General features: G+C 41.6%; 1 protein-coding gene across 1 annotated transcript in view; it reads right to left on the bottom strand.

Moving 5' to 3' along the window:
• The window catches only part of ITPR2 (inositol 1,4,5-trisphosphate receptor type 2), a 263492-nt gene that overhangs the window by 170568 nt on the left and 76578 nt on the right, over positions 1-16346 (bottom strand). Inside the window, exons 12-21 of the mRNA XM_054188393.1 lie at positions 16086-16185; positions 15777-15937; positions 13297-13438; positions 11218-11376; positions 10081-10253; positions 7423-7542; positions 7135-7320; positions 6249-6500; positions 4966-5110; positions 3872-4022 (exon numbers count right to left, since the gene is read on the bottom strand). Coding sequence (XP_054044368.1) covers positions 3872-4022; positions 4966-5110; positions 6249-6500; positions 7135-7320; positions 7423-7542; positions 10081-10253; positions 11218-11376; positions 13297-13438; positions 15777-15937; positions 16086-16185 — 1589 coding nt within the window. The remainder of the gene's footprint in view (positions 1-3871; positions 4023-4965; positions 5111-6248; positions 6501-7134; positions 7321-7422; positions 7543-10080; positions 10254-11217; positions 11377-13296; positions 13439-15776; positions 15938-16085; positions 16186-16346) is intronic.

Raw genomic sequence — 16346 nt, 5'->3', positions numbered from 1 at the left:
CCAGGGCAATTTAGAAAATTTTCAAAAACCACAAAAAAACAGGCTGAGTTACTTCCTATTGTAATCCTTTTTACTCAATAGTCTCAGATCAGGATTGTAAGTTAAAAGGGACAATAAAAACCCAAGGCAGGTAACTGATAAAACAACTAACAGATGTTCTCAACAACTTAGTTTTATAACAGAGAGAGGGGATATCTGTGTAAAAGGAGAAGGGGAACCTTTGATGTACGATCTTATAAGTACTGTAAAATTGAAAAGCAATGTATACCTACAGCTTTGCCTGGTGAACAATCCTTACTGTCAGAGTGAGGAGGGATCTAGATGAAATTCCTGAGACTAATTTCTCTGTTGGCCTGTTCACTCCTCAGGATCCCTAGTGGATCCTGGACAAGGACGACCCAGACTCCACAAGACCTAGGTAACATCGGCACCTTTGGGGTCAAAATTGTTTGGGTAGACGTGACTGCACAAGATGCAAGGCACTGTAGAATCAGACCCCTGGTCTTTCCCCTTCCCCCAGAAGATACAGAAAGCACAGGAACATCATTAAGACACATGATCATCTCATACAAAGGCCTGTTTCAGCAGCCCTAATACAGCAAGGTCTCCCTATCAAACGCAGACTCAAGCCCAGTCTGAAGTCAAGACTCACTCACAGTTAACATCCTCTACAGCCCAACACATGCAGAGGCACGTAAGTCCCAGCCTACCACCACCATTCAGACAGAAAACACTTTCTGCCCCTTACTGTGGGCTCAAGCAGAAGTTCATGAAGTCTGAAAAGACTGGACACAGAAGTAGCCAACAACACCACAGCACAAGCCAGCAAATCCCCTGAGCTCAGCTCTTTCTGGCATGGTGTGGACACATTGCACCTCAGCTACAGCTAAGTGACACCTAGCAAGGCAGAGAGCACACAAGCAGGTCAAGGGCTCTGTGTGTTTAGGGCCTCACTGAAACCTTCTCATTACCTTGTAGCAAAGACGCAGTCAGGATATGGGTGCAAGACAACCACGAGGCTGGTTTTAAAGGGACTGCTACCCAACATCTGTGTGTGTGCTTTTAAAAAAAAAACAAAACACAACAAACAAAAAAAAAACAGGAGGGAAAGGGGGGAAAGAAAAAAGAAGGAGTGGAGCCAAATACTCAGCAGACACAAGCTCTCTCAGCCGCAGAAACTAGAGCAACTTATGCTATCCAAACTCCTGCTGCTATGGTCTGATTCATTCCTCACCAGCAGGCTTCCACATGAAATAAAGGTAGGCAGAAGTTACACTCGACATTTCAGCCACAGCAGTGGTCTCCAGAATGTAAGCAACTACAATACCTGATGCTTTCTTCTCGAGCTCCCTCTCTAATCTTAATCTGCAACTAAAGTTAATGCTGATTGGGTTTTGTGTGTTTTTTTCTTATAAATACTCCCTTGCTTTGCTTGAGTAATATGTTCTTCAGACACTAAATACGTTCTATGGGCATGAAGTTCTATGAGCTGGGTGCTCAGAAATACTAAATAGGACTTACAAAACTGCTTAAACTGCTTCTAAATTACGCATCCTTGGACATCTGCGTCTTCATAGCCTAATGCTGCCCATGGGTAGGTAAGTATGAACCTCCAGAGGAAGAAGGAAGAATGGTAAAATGCTTGGGCACAGCAGACAGATAAACATTCGGGATCATTCTGTCTCAACTGCAAAGTGAATGCACAGTTCATTTGTTTTATGACCTGTCAATCAGAAGAGGGAAGCTGAAAATAAGATACGACCATCCAAAAACGGCATCCTTTTCTTTTGTCAAAGACTGCAGAAGGCCTCTCCAGCAAATCTTACAGCTATTTCAACGTAAGAACACCCGTGTCTCTGCAGCAAAATTTCAATGCCTATTTTTAAGCCTAGACAGCATGGCCATTATCTCTGTCTCTGGTCTCCCTTAAGATGGCAGATGCAACTGAAAACAGTCTGAGCCAGCAAAAAACCTTCTCTAAAGCAATGGGCTTTCTAGCCATATAGTTTGCAACAAAAGGGGGAAAAAAAACGACCAAACCAACCCACAGATCATTTCCAAAAGATCACCAGTGGATTGTCACATCCTGACCTGAACTGATACAGTGTTTAAAAGATAAACATCCACAGAGACAACTACAACCTAGAAAGAAGTCTAAAGAATCTGTATAAAGGCCAAAGCTAATGAAAGACATACAAAAAATCCCACCTTTGTTCCGTGCCTTTTTTGCTGAAAGAATGTGAGACAAAAACAGATGCGTGATGGAAGTTTCCAGCAAGGCTTCTGTCAATGTTTGAGTGTTACTAACAAGGCTATGGAGCTTCCATTTGCATGGTGGTGGCTTTTTCTGCATTCCTTCACACTCATTTATTTCAGAGTAAATTCATTGATTTGCATGGAATTGCTCTGGAAATTAGTATAACTGAGAGCAGGTCTGTTTGCACTTAATGGGTGGTTCTTTCCTCTCCTACACAGCCTGAATGGAAACGCTTCAACAGAAATAAAAGGGAATTAAGGATGAAACGCAATTTTATGAGTAATGAAGGTGAGTAAAAACATTGAATGAGATGTATAACCAGGAGTAAAGACTTGAGCAGAGAGAGAAACTAGATGGAAGAAGCACATCTGCATGTTCCATCTTGCCAATATGCCAAGATTTTATCTGGAGTCAAACTGTGTCCAGAGCCATTTAAGAATAGAGTCTGCAATGCAGTATTTCAGGGACAAAAAAAAAGGAAAACGTAATTCCAAGTGTCTGAACATACAGCCTTTCTCTAGTGCTGTAGAGGGACTGCAGCCAGCTATAGCACACGTTAGTGCGCGCAGCATCTCAGGAAAGACTTTCAGGGGCTTTCAGTAAAGTGTCCTGGCAGTGATGGAGGACAGATCAAGAAAACCAAGCACAAGACTTCTTGGCCTGGAGATGACAATGACAGTCCACGCTTCTCCGGAGTATGTGAAACCTCAAAGAAGAAAACCGTTATGAAGGATGGCACACTCAGGCAGGGCACCTGTAGCAAAAATGATGATTAGGAAAACTGAGCAAAATGATGATTAGGAAAACTCAAGGCTACGAAAAGGCTTCCCAGAGAAAATACAAAGTAATTGTTGTTTCAAACAAGACAGCTCATCCTTTTTGGTGCTGTGGGACAATTGGCAGCGCAATGGTACTTACTGCAGCCACATATTAAAACAGAATTTGCCATCAGCCGGTCTCCTGGACCCTCAAGCACACATGACTGTCACACCTCCCTTCCACGCACACCAGAAAACTAAACTGCTATGTTTCAGCACCTTCCTGGCATGCTCATTCTTCAACCCAGTTTTAAGCCATGGTAGAAAAGGCAGTGGAACATACAGCATTGTCCTGGGGCTGTCAGCCAGGCATTCTGGTCTGGGTTAAAAAAAAAAAATATTCTAAACTGACAAACGCATGCAGAGGATGGCCTCATCTGGAGCTTCTGCAGCTGTGGGACCAGTAACATCTTATTCTCCCTTTCAATGAAGTACTAAAATGACTAATAAACACTGGTGCCACATATGAGCCAACATAATCACCGTGCCCAGGCAAATGCCATCTGCACTTGCTTGGGATGTTCAGCACAAAGGAGGCTGAGGCTTAGATCCACATGTGAAAGTTCAGTTCCAAACAAGCAAAGGAGCAGTAGGACCAACACAGTAACCACAAGTCATGAAGTCTGCAGGTCTGTTCAAAAAGGTTCCTTTTTAGCTGACCGTCTTAATGTATCCTACAGTACATTCCCATAGGTGGGTTTATGGGGGAATAAAGAACCTTGAAAGATCAATAAATTATTTCCAACCTAAATAATGAATTACACGCTGGAATAACAGTCTTTGCTGCTTCTCTCACCTCCATCCTGAAACTTGCTCAACCTTTCGAAGTATGATGATATAGGAACTTGAACAATATCTAGAATTGCCAGCAGCGTCCGGGTCAGTCTGAGAAGCTCACTAAAACTATAAAAGCCAAAGTATATGAGGTTTCGAGCCAGATGTACCACCTATGAGAAAAAGAAATTAAAAATGAAGGATGTATCGGCAACCTTTGTGGTATTTGGCTGTGCAATATGGTTTCATTTCACACAGCAGCTTTCACAGAGATCCAGATCTAGAGAGAATTCAAATTAGTACAAGTCTTTCCACTGATTTAAATGAGCCTTGGACTAAAGCCAGTGACATCAAATGTTTTTCAGAGTTAGGCAAAACAATTGGTCAGCCAAATTACAACAGAGAGCAAAACCAACACGAGATTTAGGAAGGCATGAAGAGAGACAATTACATCTGGGAAGATACGTAAGATTGAGAAGAAAGACTCCAGGAAATTGTTTAAAGGGGCAGCAGCTGTGGGGAAGATGGAAGTCAGAAGAAGAGTAAGACAACGCTGGTAAGTTTGAACAGAGGTCATTTCAGATGACCAGAGGCAGTAGCGACAAAGTTTGGGAGGCAGGCTAGAGGAAGAGCTATAAAAGCTGTAAGCATTACCGCTCTGTTGAATGTTATTTCAATGTAGAAGATTTAGGCCTATCTAAAGTCCCTATCTAAAAATATTTAAAACACAAGATTAGGTTATTCAGAGTATTTCCTTCAGTGTCATATCTTACACAGAGAATGGTACTTACTTATTCGGAAGAATCCCTGCATGTTAATTCACTGATGTGGAGAGAAAGGTCATGTGGACACAGTCCCTTCCCTCCTACCACTGAAATGCAACCATTTCAGGAGAAGGATGGAAAAAAAAAAAGAATCTGTTTGACGGCAGACAGTAATATTATTTTCTGCAGTAACAGTCATCACCAAGAACACTGGAATTAGGAACTGGTGTTTCTTTAGGACATTTTACGCTGACGTTTATTCTGCAACTATCTTTGTTTTGAAAGAGCCAACGTCAACTTAGCTAAAATGAGGAGGAATACTGTGAATAGGACACACATAGCTGAGAAGTACCTCAAATGTAAGTTTATTTTTCTCTTTGTCTCCAAAAGGAAAGGGCTGATTTACAACTTCTTTCAAGTACTCTTCTACAAATTCCATAGTGAGCGCGAACTTCCTCTTCATTTCATTTCTCGAAGAGTCTGTGAAAGAATCATACCTACAATGCAAGGCAAGGAAGGAAAGAAAATTAAACACCTTTGATATCAGGATCAGTTGTCACTAAATTAAAAACAAACCAATCACAATGCTATAAAATTACTGTCAGTTCTCTGTAAGGAGAAGGGGTAGAGGTCAGCTGATTCTGCATAGATAGGCAAAGAGGATGCACAAACCTTCCCTCCAACAGTACCAGGAAGTATTTCAGTGAACAGGAATAAGAGACAGGAAAAAACTATGGTTCTGGCAGAGAGCACTCTTAAATCTCACTGTGGCAACTCAATAAGGCACTAAGTCTCAGCTGCCCTCTCTACCCATCAGCCAGAGTTTACTATTTCTGCAAGGAAGACAGCAGATTAGGAAAGCAGCTCGGGACAGTCAGCTTCTTCCTTTGCACTACCAACTAGGACTGATTTTTCATGTATGTCAAAACAGTCCTTCATCTCAGTAACAGAAGCAATACTGTCTGCTGCACTGCTGTACTTCTTCCTCTTTGTCTCTTCAGCCAGATACTCCCTGTCTGGGTCTAGCCCAGTGGCGCTGCTCCATCAAATCAATTAAGCCAGAAAGGGTTTCCACTGAAGTCAATGAGTCCTTCTCCCATACTTAAATTTAACACGTGCTTAAGTACTGTGCTGGGTGGAGGCCAAAGCCTCTCTGAACTGTTTCTGGGGCAATAGCTGTACCTAACTGTAAATCCTGGCTTTCCAACTGTGGCTTTCAGTTGAGCTTGAAGTATAAAACTGAGTTCCAGCCTAGCAAACCTGTAATGTTAGACACAATTGGATTACTTCAAGTTCAGTTGGTTTGAGAAAAGGCCATTCCGTTTTTCTCCAGCTTGTTCCCTATAAGAACACAGTGAAAAATGAAATTGAAATATTTCCATGGAAAGCTACATGGAAAACTTTCCAAGAAGTTTCAAGGAGTAACAATAATGGAAAGTTACTTCAACTTTCCAAGAGTTAGTAACTCCTGGAAGTTTCCAAGAGTAACAATAATTAATCCCTCTCTGCTCTGCAACAAAACACCTTTTCACATATGTGTTCTGTCGACATTAGACATCTACAACCATTTTGTTCTGAGACAAACCATTACACTTTTGCACTTTTGCACTTTAGTTTGAAACACTTTCAACTCACTCATGAATTGTGATCTTAGTAGGAATTTCAGTCCACAATCTGGCATATCTGACAGGTACCACAGATTCCTGAGGATCTCTGTCCACGTGCATGTGTAGCATCAGCCGACAAAAAGAAGCCCGGAGGTCGAAAGGGAGGCTTTCATCAGACATACATCGTAGGATCAAGTCTACCGACAGCTGTGCAGAAATCTGGTTGATGGCAAGATATTGGCGGTCCAGGCACATTCTTGCAAAGAGGTTCAGTTGGTACCTTAAAAACAGGCAATAACATATGCTGTTCAAAGAAACCAGTTGGAAATGAAACAAGGTACCTCAGAATCTCACTTTACAAGCCTGATGTCAGCCTTTCTGATATAAATCCTAAAAAATAACAGGAGTGACTTTGCTAAGCAAGAAATCAACTTGCCATTAAAAATACTAATGTCACGCTCCAGCCCCCATGAAGACTGGGCTGCCTTTGAAACACAAAGGAAGTATTGTTCAATGGAAGGCTGAAGCATTTGGACTATTCATTCTCAATCAGTGTAAGACACTGCTCCATGATTCCATTTCCCCTCTAATCCTCGGGACATTCCTCCCTCAGAGCATGCCTTGCTTACAGGACAGCACAACCTAAAAATAAAGCCCAATAAATAAAAGGTAAGAGGCCAAATGATAAAGAGATGCAAAGAGCTGTCATAAGCAAAAAAAAAAATCAAGATTATTCCAGAACAGACAGCAGATATTGTGATGCTTCCTACAGGAAAAATTTGAAATAAACTTTTAATCTCACTTTCTGGCATGACATGGCTTCCTTTTTTGATACTGGGAAATGAACTGGATAAGAACAGAACCAGGATCTTCAGAGAGTTTACATTTTCTTCCATTTCAATAAGCAGTTTTACCTGTAGTAGGTAAGAACTTCCAAATCAGCTTTTGTGCCCTCCTTCGCCTCCTGAGCCAGATGCCTGATGGCTTTGCCATGAGGCTCCTTGTTACTGTCAATCCAGTAAAGCCACACTTCCTCTTCATCAATGTCATCCGATATGACTGGGCATTCCAAGGGATTGTCCATTTGTGTCGAAACCAGCCTGCAAACGCAAACCATTCACAATGGACCCACTAGAAAACTGCTACAAATATAACAACAAAGCAGGTAACAAAAAAGGTATGTTCTGATTACGGATGCTCACTTGGTCTGAATGAGAATGTCAGCATTCCCTGGGCTCAGCATAAACTTGCAGATGAGTTCCTGAGTTACTGGTATTGCTGTGGTGTTAGATACACACAGGTCCGATAGATAATCCAAGAACCTGCAAAAAACACAGATGCAACAGAACACGAGACTTAAAATACTACACAGAAACACTGCAGTAGAAAACTCTAGCATCCATCACTAATATGCTCAAGGGAGCATAAATCACAAGATTTATCAACATACGATCTTTGCTGATTAATACTATTGCAACTCACAACAGATAAAGATGAGTAATAGCTTTGAGAGTCACTCTGAATGGTGCTGAAAAATCAGTCAGGGAGTGAAAAGAAGAATTTCCAAGTGTGACACTTGTCAGCAAATCAAAGGCCAAAGAGTTGTGCCAGAACTCAGGAGCAGCCTGAGGCAGGGGAGCTCCACTGAAGGCCCTTGTCCTTGTCAGGAACCAAAAGCAAGAGTACATGTTCTCACCCATCTTCCCCACCAGGTAGCACGTGTCTGCCTAACCCAAGTAGCAAGGAGATGTTTCCTTGTGCTGGAGATAGCCGTGTGCCCTCTCCATTCCACTGGAGGAGTCCACATCTCCACCTTTTAAAGATGCCATTTAAAATCTCTGAAGCGACACAGCCAACAATTAGTGAAGACTGAAGATCTGGCAGGACCTGAAGACATGATCTCTGTGTTCAAAGAGGTCATTCCACGTAAAGCAGAAATAACAAAGCTTTGCATGGAAATCAGTTTCCTATGAATTTGCCTCTCAAATTTAGGTCTTCTGATGTTTAACAAGGTTCATGTTGAAGCTTTCTTCACAGTTGCGACATTCATTAGGTATCTGCGTCTTGTCTCTCTTTCATGGAGTCTTCTATGTGTATTAACAGTCCATATTGCAGCCTTTGCCTCACTGGAATAATATAAGGGCCTCTTCTCTCTATGTAGCTTCTTCTTTCAATGACATTCATAGGAACTGTGTATCTCTGAGCCCACCACTCCTCTAGCAAATGTAGCTAAAACTGGGCAAGAGGCTCAAGAGCTGGTGGAGGCACAGATATGAGCAGGCTCACACAGATCATATACTCCACTTCCTTAGAAATCCAGGTAAAAAATTTGAGCATCTACTGTCGGGCGTTCAAGGATACAATAGTTTGAACATCTATAGATGATCATCCTACCAGAGGAAATCAGAATATCCTGTGTTAGCACCGACCACACTCCCCACAGAAGTTTGAGAACTGCAAGGGATGAGTGCAGAAAGCATTTTGAGGGTACGCTTTGGAACAATTTTACCCACCACTGAAATGAAGCTTTGTGGCAACAGGTAATTAACAGCGCACACAGTAACATTGCATCACAAAGATAATATTAAGTAAACAGTACATAATTACATAGAATTATGGGGGAGTTACTTAATTGGAGCTAAAACTTGGGAAGGTTTTATGTTTTTATAGCTCATGTGTTTTAGAGCATACCGCCACAATTCTCACACAAGTAAGGCTGCAAAAGTCTGCGAGACTCTCCATGAAAATAAGCGTCAGGAAATCAAGCCTTTACTGTTCAGATTGCACCACCTTGGAAAGGTTCATTTTTCAAACATTTATAGCTTTCAGGACTCGAGCCTTAAAGAAGTGAATACACAGCAGCTGCACAATGTAGTTATGCAACAAATACTATGACACCCTCCATCACAAAAAAAAAAGTGACATGAGATTGTCAATAAACACTAGGACCCTTCAGCACTGAGCATGACCTGATTTCATGTGCTTTTCTCTTAGTACTGACCAAACCCACCACAGGTTAGCATGGGAGAGGCAATGAGATTACAGTGAGGCAAAACGGCTGCAGACATATAGAGAATAATTGAAGCAGTGAAGCACCAGGGCCTTGAGCAATATCCTTAATCACTAACAGAAAAACAGTATTCACAATTACAGAGGACCTTATTTGGCCTTCAGTACATTAATTTCTTATATTTGTATTACTTTGGTAATTTTACACCTGAAAATCCAATGAAAAAAAATAGACAAGATTTTCCATTAAAAAAAAAAAAAAAAAAAATCCTTTATATTCTGACCCAAAGCTAATCAAAAAAATTTCAACTGAGAGAAGTTCAAGGCCAGAATTTTTCATTTGGAACAACATCTGGTCTAGGACACATGTTTACTGGGATGTTCAGCACCCTAGGCCCTGTTCAGTCTGACCTGGAATCAGAACCTCCAGGAAAACTAATATTAATAAAAGCTCAGAAAAATGGACAACTGTGTAATTTGCACCAAGATTATTAGCAGGGGAATCAACCAAGAGGCAGTTTTACAGAGGAGCTGCAGAGTTATGAGAAATGAAAATTTCTGTTTATTTATCCTTGTCCACTTGGAACTAAAAACAAATTTTCAAAATTGTCCTGCAAAGTAAAAACAGGTTCTAGTTTTTCTGAAATGCAGATACGGTCAAATCCCAAGAATTAAAGGTAGTTCTGATGGTTTTTAGTGTGACACTGTACATGCGGGTTTTTGTCTGCCAGGTCAAAAAAAAATTAAGCCGGGAGAAAGAGACAACAAAACTATGAATAGTAGGCAGATTCACAGCTACTGCAAATAGCCTATCAATACAGAAAAAGAATGTTACATGGACCACTTCAAACCTTGGCTCTCGATTTCTCCTGAGTAAATTAACAAACGTTTCTATTTCTTTAGCCGTGATGTGTTTCTCTAGCAGTTTTCTGTTGTTGTGCAACAAAGCTGTGATGGTGTCTTCTGCCAGAATATCATAACCGATCTGGGACTGCATGACGCAGAAGTTCTTAGCAATATATTCCTGAAAAAATATAAATTCTCATGATGACCTATTAAGCAGAAATGTTTTTCTTTTAGAACCAGAAGCATCCAGTTCAATTAGCAATCAAAATAACCCTCAAAACTTTCCTCTCTGAACTGGCCTGAACAAAAGAACATCGGAACACCTGACATATGTACCCCAAGGAACATTCAATATCAGGGATGACTAACTCGTCTTATTCTTTCATAAACCAAAGGAATGAATTCATGAAAAGATATACAAAATTCAAGAAGTCACAACCAATTTTTTTGAAAGGAAAACCCAAGAAGTTTTTTATAACATTTAAGAAGCTTTCTTTTCTGAGTCTTCCCTCCCCCCTTTCCCTCCCTCCAAGACAGAAATATTTCTGTAAAGCATTAGGAAGAAAACAAAGAAGCCACTTATAGCAGTTCAACCTCTAGTCCCTTTAGTCCTACAAAGTTAGTGCAGTTCTTCCCCACTGCAACATGCAAAGCACTCGACACCATGTTCTGAAATACTTCTTGCTCATGGGGAGTCTCCTGCAGTGGGAAATCAGGCTACCTGGTAGAATAACATCTGGTCTGATTCACTGACATTCCTCTACAAATATTTAAGCAACAGAAACAGACAGTTTTGCAGATTTCCCACGTTATAATCCAGAGTCCAAGAGCATAATTTTAATAAAAGAAAGCTGATGAATGAAGCAGTGGACCCCAATCTCAGTCTGAGCCTGTTAAAGTATACAGTAAACCTATGATATTCATTGCTGACCATTCAGTTCACATACAAATGCCTACAAAACACAAACACTGCTCCTCAGCACGAGGCAGTATATGATGGTGACTTCTTACTACTAACCCATACAAAACCCAGTCCTTTCACCATTACCACAGAATCACACTTGTAAGTGCAGAGAACGATGTCAAACCCAGGGTATATAATTATAGGAACCAGGAGGAAAAAGATTTTGAATACCACTGACCTGGTTCTTCCTATAGTCCTGTTGAGAGTGTCTGAGAACTCTGTAACATAACCTTAACATGTATTTGTATGGAGCATATCTCTGGTCACCTAGGTCTTCAAGTCTCAGCATCGATCCTTCACCTTTGTCCTTAAAAGGAGCTTTGAGGATGCCAAATATCTGTTCAAAATCAAAATTGCTGAGAATGAAAAATCAAACCCAGATTTTTGCTTAACTTACAGCAGTCAATAGAAATGTCCTCTGACAGGATCAGCACAAGGGCCTTATTGACCAAAGTCCGAAGTGAATCATTGCACTTACCTACATATGACTAAATACAAATGGGGGCACAATCTCAGACATTACAGCTTTTGCATTTAGCTTTACATTTCCCAACAATTTGATTGACATTGCTTTCTCTTTATTGCTATTCCCAATTTTAAACATTGTTAGTTGAATGCCTTAACTTTGGCTAGAAAGGAGGACAATACTGGCTGCTGTCCAATTTCAACCTTTTAACTCTTTTATTTTTTTCTTTTTTTTTTTTTAAATTTCAGCAGGTTATTTAAAGACAATACTCATTTTTATTTACATGGAAGTTGGCTCTCATACAAACCAAGTCTGGGATCCATAAGGACATCAGAATTTTTCCTATATAAAGAACACTTGCAGGATTGGAAAACGTTGCAAGCTTGTTTCAAATTTTGTCAACAATTTGCTATTCAACTGTAGTCTTAAAAGTCATCAGAATCACAGGAAACTAAGCTATCATAGAATCATAGAATCATTTAGGTTGGAAAAGACCCTTGGGATCATCGAGTCCAACCATCAACTCCACTCTACAAAGTTCTCCCTCACACCATATCCCTTAACACCACATCTAAACGAGTCTTAAACACATTCAGAGATGGTGACTCCACCACCTCCCTGGGCAGCCTATTCCAGTGTCTAACCACTCTTTCCGTGAAGAATTTTTTCCTAATGTCCAGCCTAAACCTACCCTGCTGCAGCTTGAACCCATTCCCTCTTGTTCTATCACTAATTACCTGTGAGAAGAGACCAGCGCCAACCTCTCTACAGTGTCCTTTCAAGTAGTTGTAGAGAGCGATGAGGTCTCCCCTCAGCCTCCTCTTCCTCAAACTAAACAGTCCCAGCTCCTTCAATCGCTCCTCATAAGATTTATTCTCTAGGCCCTTCACCAGCTTCGCTGCCTTCCTCTGCACTTGCTCCAGCACCTCAATATCTCTCTCGTATTGAGGTGCCCAGAACTGGACACAATACTCAAGGTGTGGCCTCACCAGTGCTGAGTACAGGGGGACAATCACCTCCCTCCTTCTGCGGGTCACACTATTTCTAATACAAGCCAGGATGCCATTGGCCCTCTTGGCCACCTGGGCACACTGCTGGCTCATGTTCAGCCACTTGTCAACTAGAACCCTCAGGTCCTTTTCTGCCAGGCAGCTCTCCAGCCACACTTCCCCAAGCCTGTAGCGATGCATGGGGTTGTCGTGGCCCAAGTGCGGGACCTGGCACTTGGCCTTGTTGACGCTCATACCGTTAGCATTGGCCCATCGGTCTAATCTATCCAAGCCTCTCTGTAGAGCCTCCCTATCCTCATGCAGATCAACGCTCCCGCTTAGCTTCGTGTCATCTGCAAACTTGCTGATGATACACTCTATGTCCTTATCAAGGTCGTCAATAAAGATGTTAAACAGAAATGATCCCAACACCGAGCCCTGAGGGACACCACTTGTGACTGGCCGCCAGCTGGATTTAACTCCATTGACCACCATTCTTTGGGACCGCCCATCCAGCCAGTGCTTGATCCAGCAGATCGTATGCTCATCCAGGCCATGAGCCACCAGTTTTTCCATGAGAATTCTATGGGGGACAGTGTCAAATGCTTATCTGACATGCTTCTATCTGATTCATAGACCAAGACATGAGCCTTGACTAAATAGTATCATATCTATCCAATCCAACCAGCCACAAACCCAACATGGCATAAGCCAAGTTACGTAAAAATAACATTTTCTCAAATCACTCTCTCCCACGATCTTCTTGTAAACACAAGCAAGTTATTAATACAATAGGACATACCTGAGCCAATATATTTTGTTCCCTCATTAATTTTTGTCGTTCCCTGTTTGGCTTGGTAATGACCACATCCAAAACTTCCTGCCCGTTATTAGGCACATCAGCAACAAAGAAAATGAGATCTTCCAGTAACTTGGTTACAAACCTAGAATGAAAAGACAAATCACTATTATATACAGTCCTTCAACACTTGCTAGGATTCATTAAGAAAGAAAATCACCTTTTAGAACAAGCTTTATCTAGCACAATAGAACTTCAATCACTGCAAAGTTAAGTTTGACATATACTTAAGGATTCCAGACCTTGGTTCAGCAGAGGCTTAAATCCATCAGAGAGATGTTTACCAAGGCATTAAAAAACAACCAGAAGGAAAAAGGGAGAAAAAAATACATGCTGCCGGATTGATGCGGAGTATTCAGAAATCCAAAATCTATACCAGCTGGCCTCAAGGCCCAGGAACAGTAGAAAGACCCTCTTACACAGCCTAGCAAGGATTTTTATACTTTTACCATAGACATGGGTCCATGAAACAAGACGATGGACTCACTAGCGGAATAAAAGCATTCTGCCACTAGACTATTTCCCTACTGACCCAAGAAATTATTGAAAAGTGACTATATTTGTTTCACTCTTTGCTACACAAAAAAAGATTTTGCAGAAGCAAGTGCTAAAAAGGACAGACTGGATGGGGCTTTGAGCAGCCTGGTCTAGTGGGAGGTGTCCCTGCCCATGGCAGGGGGGCTGGAACTAGATGATCTTTAAGGTCCCTTCCAACCCAAACCATTCTATGATTCTATGACAGAAGCTCTAGTAATTCCTTCTCTCCTACCTTCAGAAAATGCAAAACAAAGAAAAAAAGTGGTCATTGCCTCCTTGTTACTAACATCCTTTGTCAGGCATACGCAGAGGGAAGTATGGATGCCCACAGATTTCAATGAATCTCCCTTAAAAGAACTTGCCATCTTTTACAAAGAAAGCCCAGCATGTCTCCTACCTCTAGGGAAGCATCACCTGAATTTGGACATCAAGTCTTATAATTTCTAAACCTGTAGGCATGCTATGAAAGTGGCAGGAAGATGCCCAGCAGGTTTTCAAAGTCATCTCTGGGAGCCAGACACAAAGCCTCCATTACCCAAAAGAGGGCTGGGCTCTTCAGCTAAACCCTCTGAGTGAGCTTCATCTTTAAAAGTCTCAGCTCACTGGTGGAGAACAGCAAGGTCCTCCGCAGCAGAAAAAGTAGAAAAGGCAGATGTAGGACGGAGGAATCAAGAATAAACTGTTGGGACCCCTACTTAGCTAAACAGGAAGGTGATAAGACAGGGAAGAGAGAGGGTTTTTTTCCAAAGGAAATCGCAGGAACAAACAAATAATGGCACTATTCTGAAACCACTCTGAAATGTTTTACATATGTGTTGTACCAATCTGTCAGCATCAAGACTTGACAATACTGGGTTGCGGTGACACAGCAGTGCAAGGTTAATAAAGGGATGTCACGCCTCGGTTATGTCGTATACCTTTCTGGTTCAACTCAATCATGAAACGGCCCACCAGCTTTTCAAGGATGAGTACCAACACCCAGGCCATTACACATCTGCCTGTTATGATAAATCCTCCACCTGATATTAAACCATTTTGGTCCAATTGCTACTGACAACTGACAGCAAAAATTCAGTTTTATCAGCAAAAATTAACATTTTCAGCAACAAGCTGTATATGATGCATAGTGGAATAGAAGTTACAAACTAAAACTGCCAGAGATGCCATCTAATATCCAGTTTAACGACAGACAGCTGAAAACAAATAGCAAACTACATCACTGGCAGCGGGACATATTTGGCTACATTGTACAACAAAATCCCTTAATTCAGGGGTGGATGCGAAGAAGAACGGACATTCTAATAGCGCTACAGCTGAAACAGAGATGAATACAAAGGTAATACCAAAATTATGTAATATAGGAAAAGAGAACAGGGAAAAATAGAAATAAGAAAGGGAAGGGACTATTGGAGCAGCTTCTTGGTCACTCTGAGACCTCCTTCTACTGCTCTCGCAGCACAAATGTGCGGTACAGCGAACTCCACGCAAATCAAAAGTCCTGTCACGCTGCCCACTGTATAGATGGCTTTCTCGTACATGAGAATCAAATGCAATGGACTACTGTATTACAGCTTAGGAGTGGTTTATCAAAGGAAATTAAGACAAACACTTTGCGTTTGCCCAGGGAGCTACCCATTTATTTATGTGGCCAGTGAGCTGGGGAAGTGCCGTTTGCCCTCACTGTAGAGATAAGATACACAGACCAGCCTGAGATGCAGCAAGGAGATGGAATCTAACCCCAGGCTAGCACTCTCAGTACTGAAGCATCCTCTCCCAATTGCCTCTACGTCCACACAGATGTTACTAACTTACCCATTACTGTGATGCCATGATGTCACAAGCGGCGAAACACCAATTTAGGAGGGAAAAAATGAAAAATCACTAACCTCCTTTCATTCTGGGTTATTGTTCCATTCTCCAGCTTTTTAACAGTTGATGCTAGAACCTTGTTTGCATCATTGGCAAAGTCCAAGTCTCTGACCTCCGACAGAGGAACCGACACAATGGCAAAAGCTTCCTTGTCCTCTTTTGTTTGACACGTCCCAATCTGCAAGAGTTTTTGGTTTAATATGGGTAAGCATTCCTCTTACCTTTATCCTAGTTATTATGCACGTTTTATATGTTAGAAGTGAGATCACCAGTAGAGAATTTCAGGAATGAGTTTGGGATTTCAACCCCAAGATATATGTGTTTACCTTTAACATCACAGGCCTCTCTTCGTCAGTGTCTATTGGAATGCTGGTGCTAGTGACCCAAGTGTTAGTGCACAAATGCCTCAGTCGGACGTATGAGTTCCTAAAGGAGAACAAAGCAAATAACAGGTTAGATGGATCAGTCCCGAGCTAAAGCGAGCAAGGTGGGATGCAACGCAACGCATGACCATGACATGAGACTTGAGGGCGTGACTCACACCAGCCACTCATAATAAAAGGGTGAGGGAGACCTAAAAGAGTACC

This window comes from Rissa tridactyla, chromosome 1 (genome assembly GCF_028500815.1).
Source record: "Rissa tridactyla isolate bRisTri1 chromosome 1, bRisTri1.patW.cur.20221130, whole genome shotgun sequence".
Taxonomy (NCBI): domain Eukaryota; kingdom Metazoa; phylum Chordata; class Aves; order Charadriiformes; family Laridae; genus Rissa; species Rissa tridactyla.
This window is presented reverse-complemented; position numbering and strand designations above follow the sequence as displayed.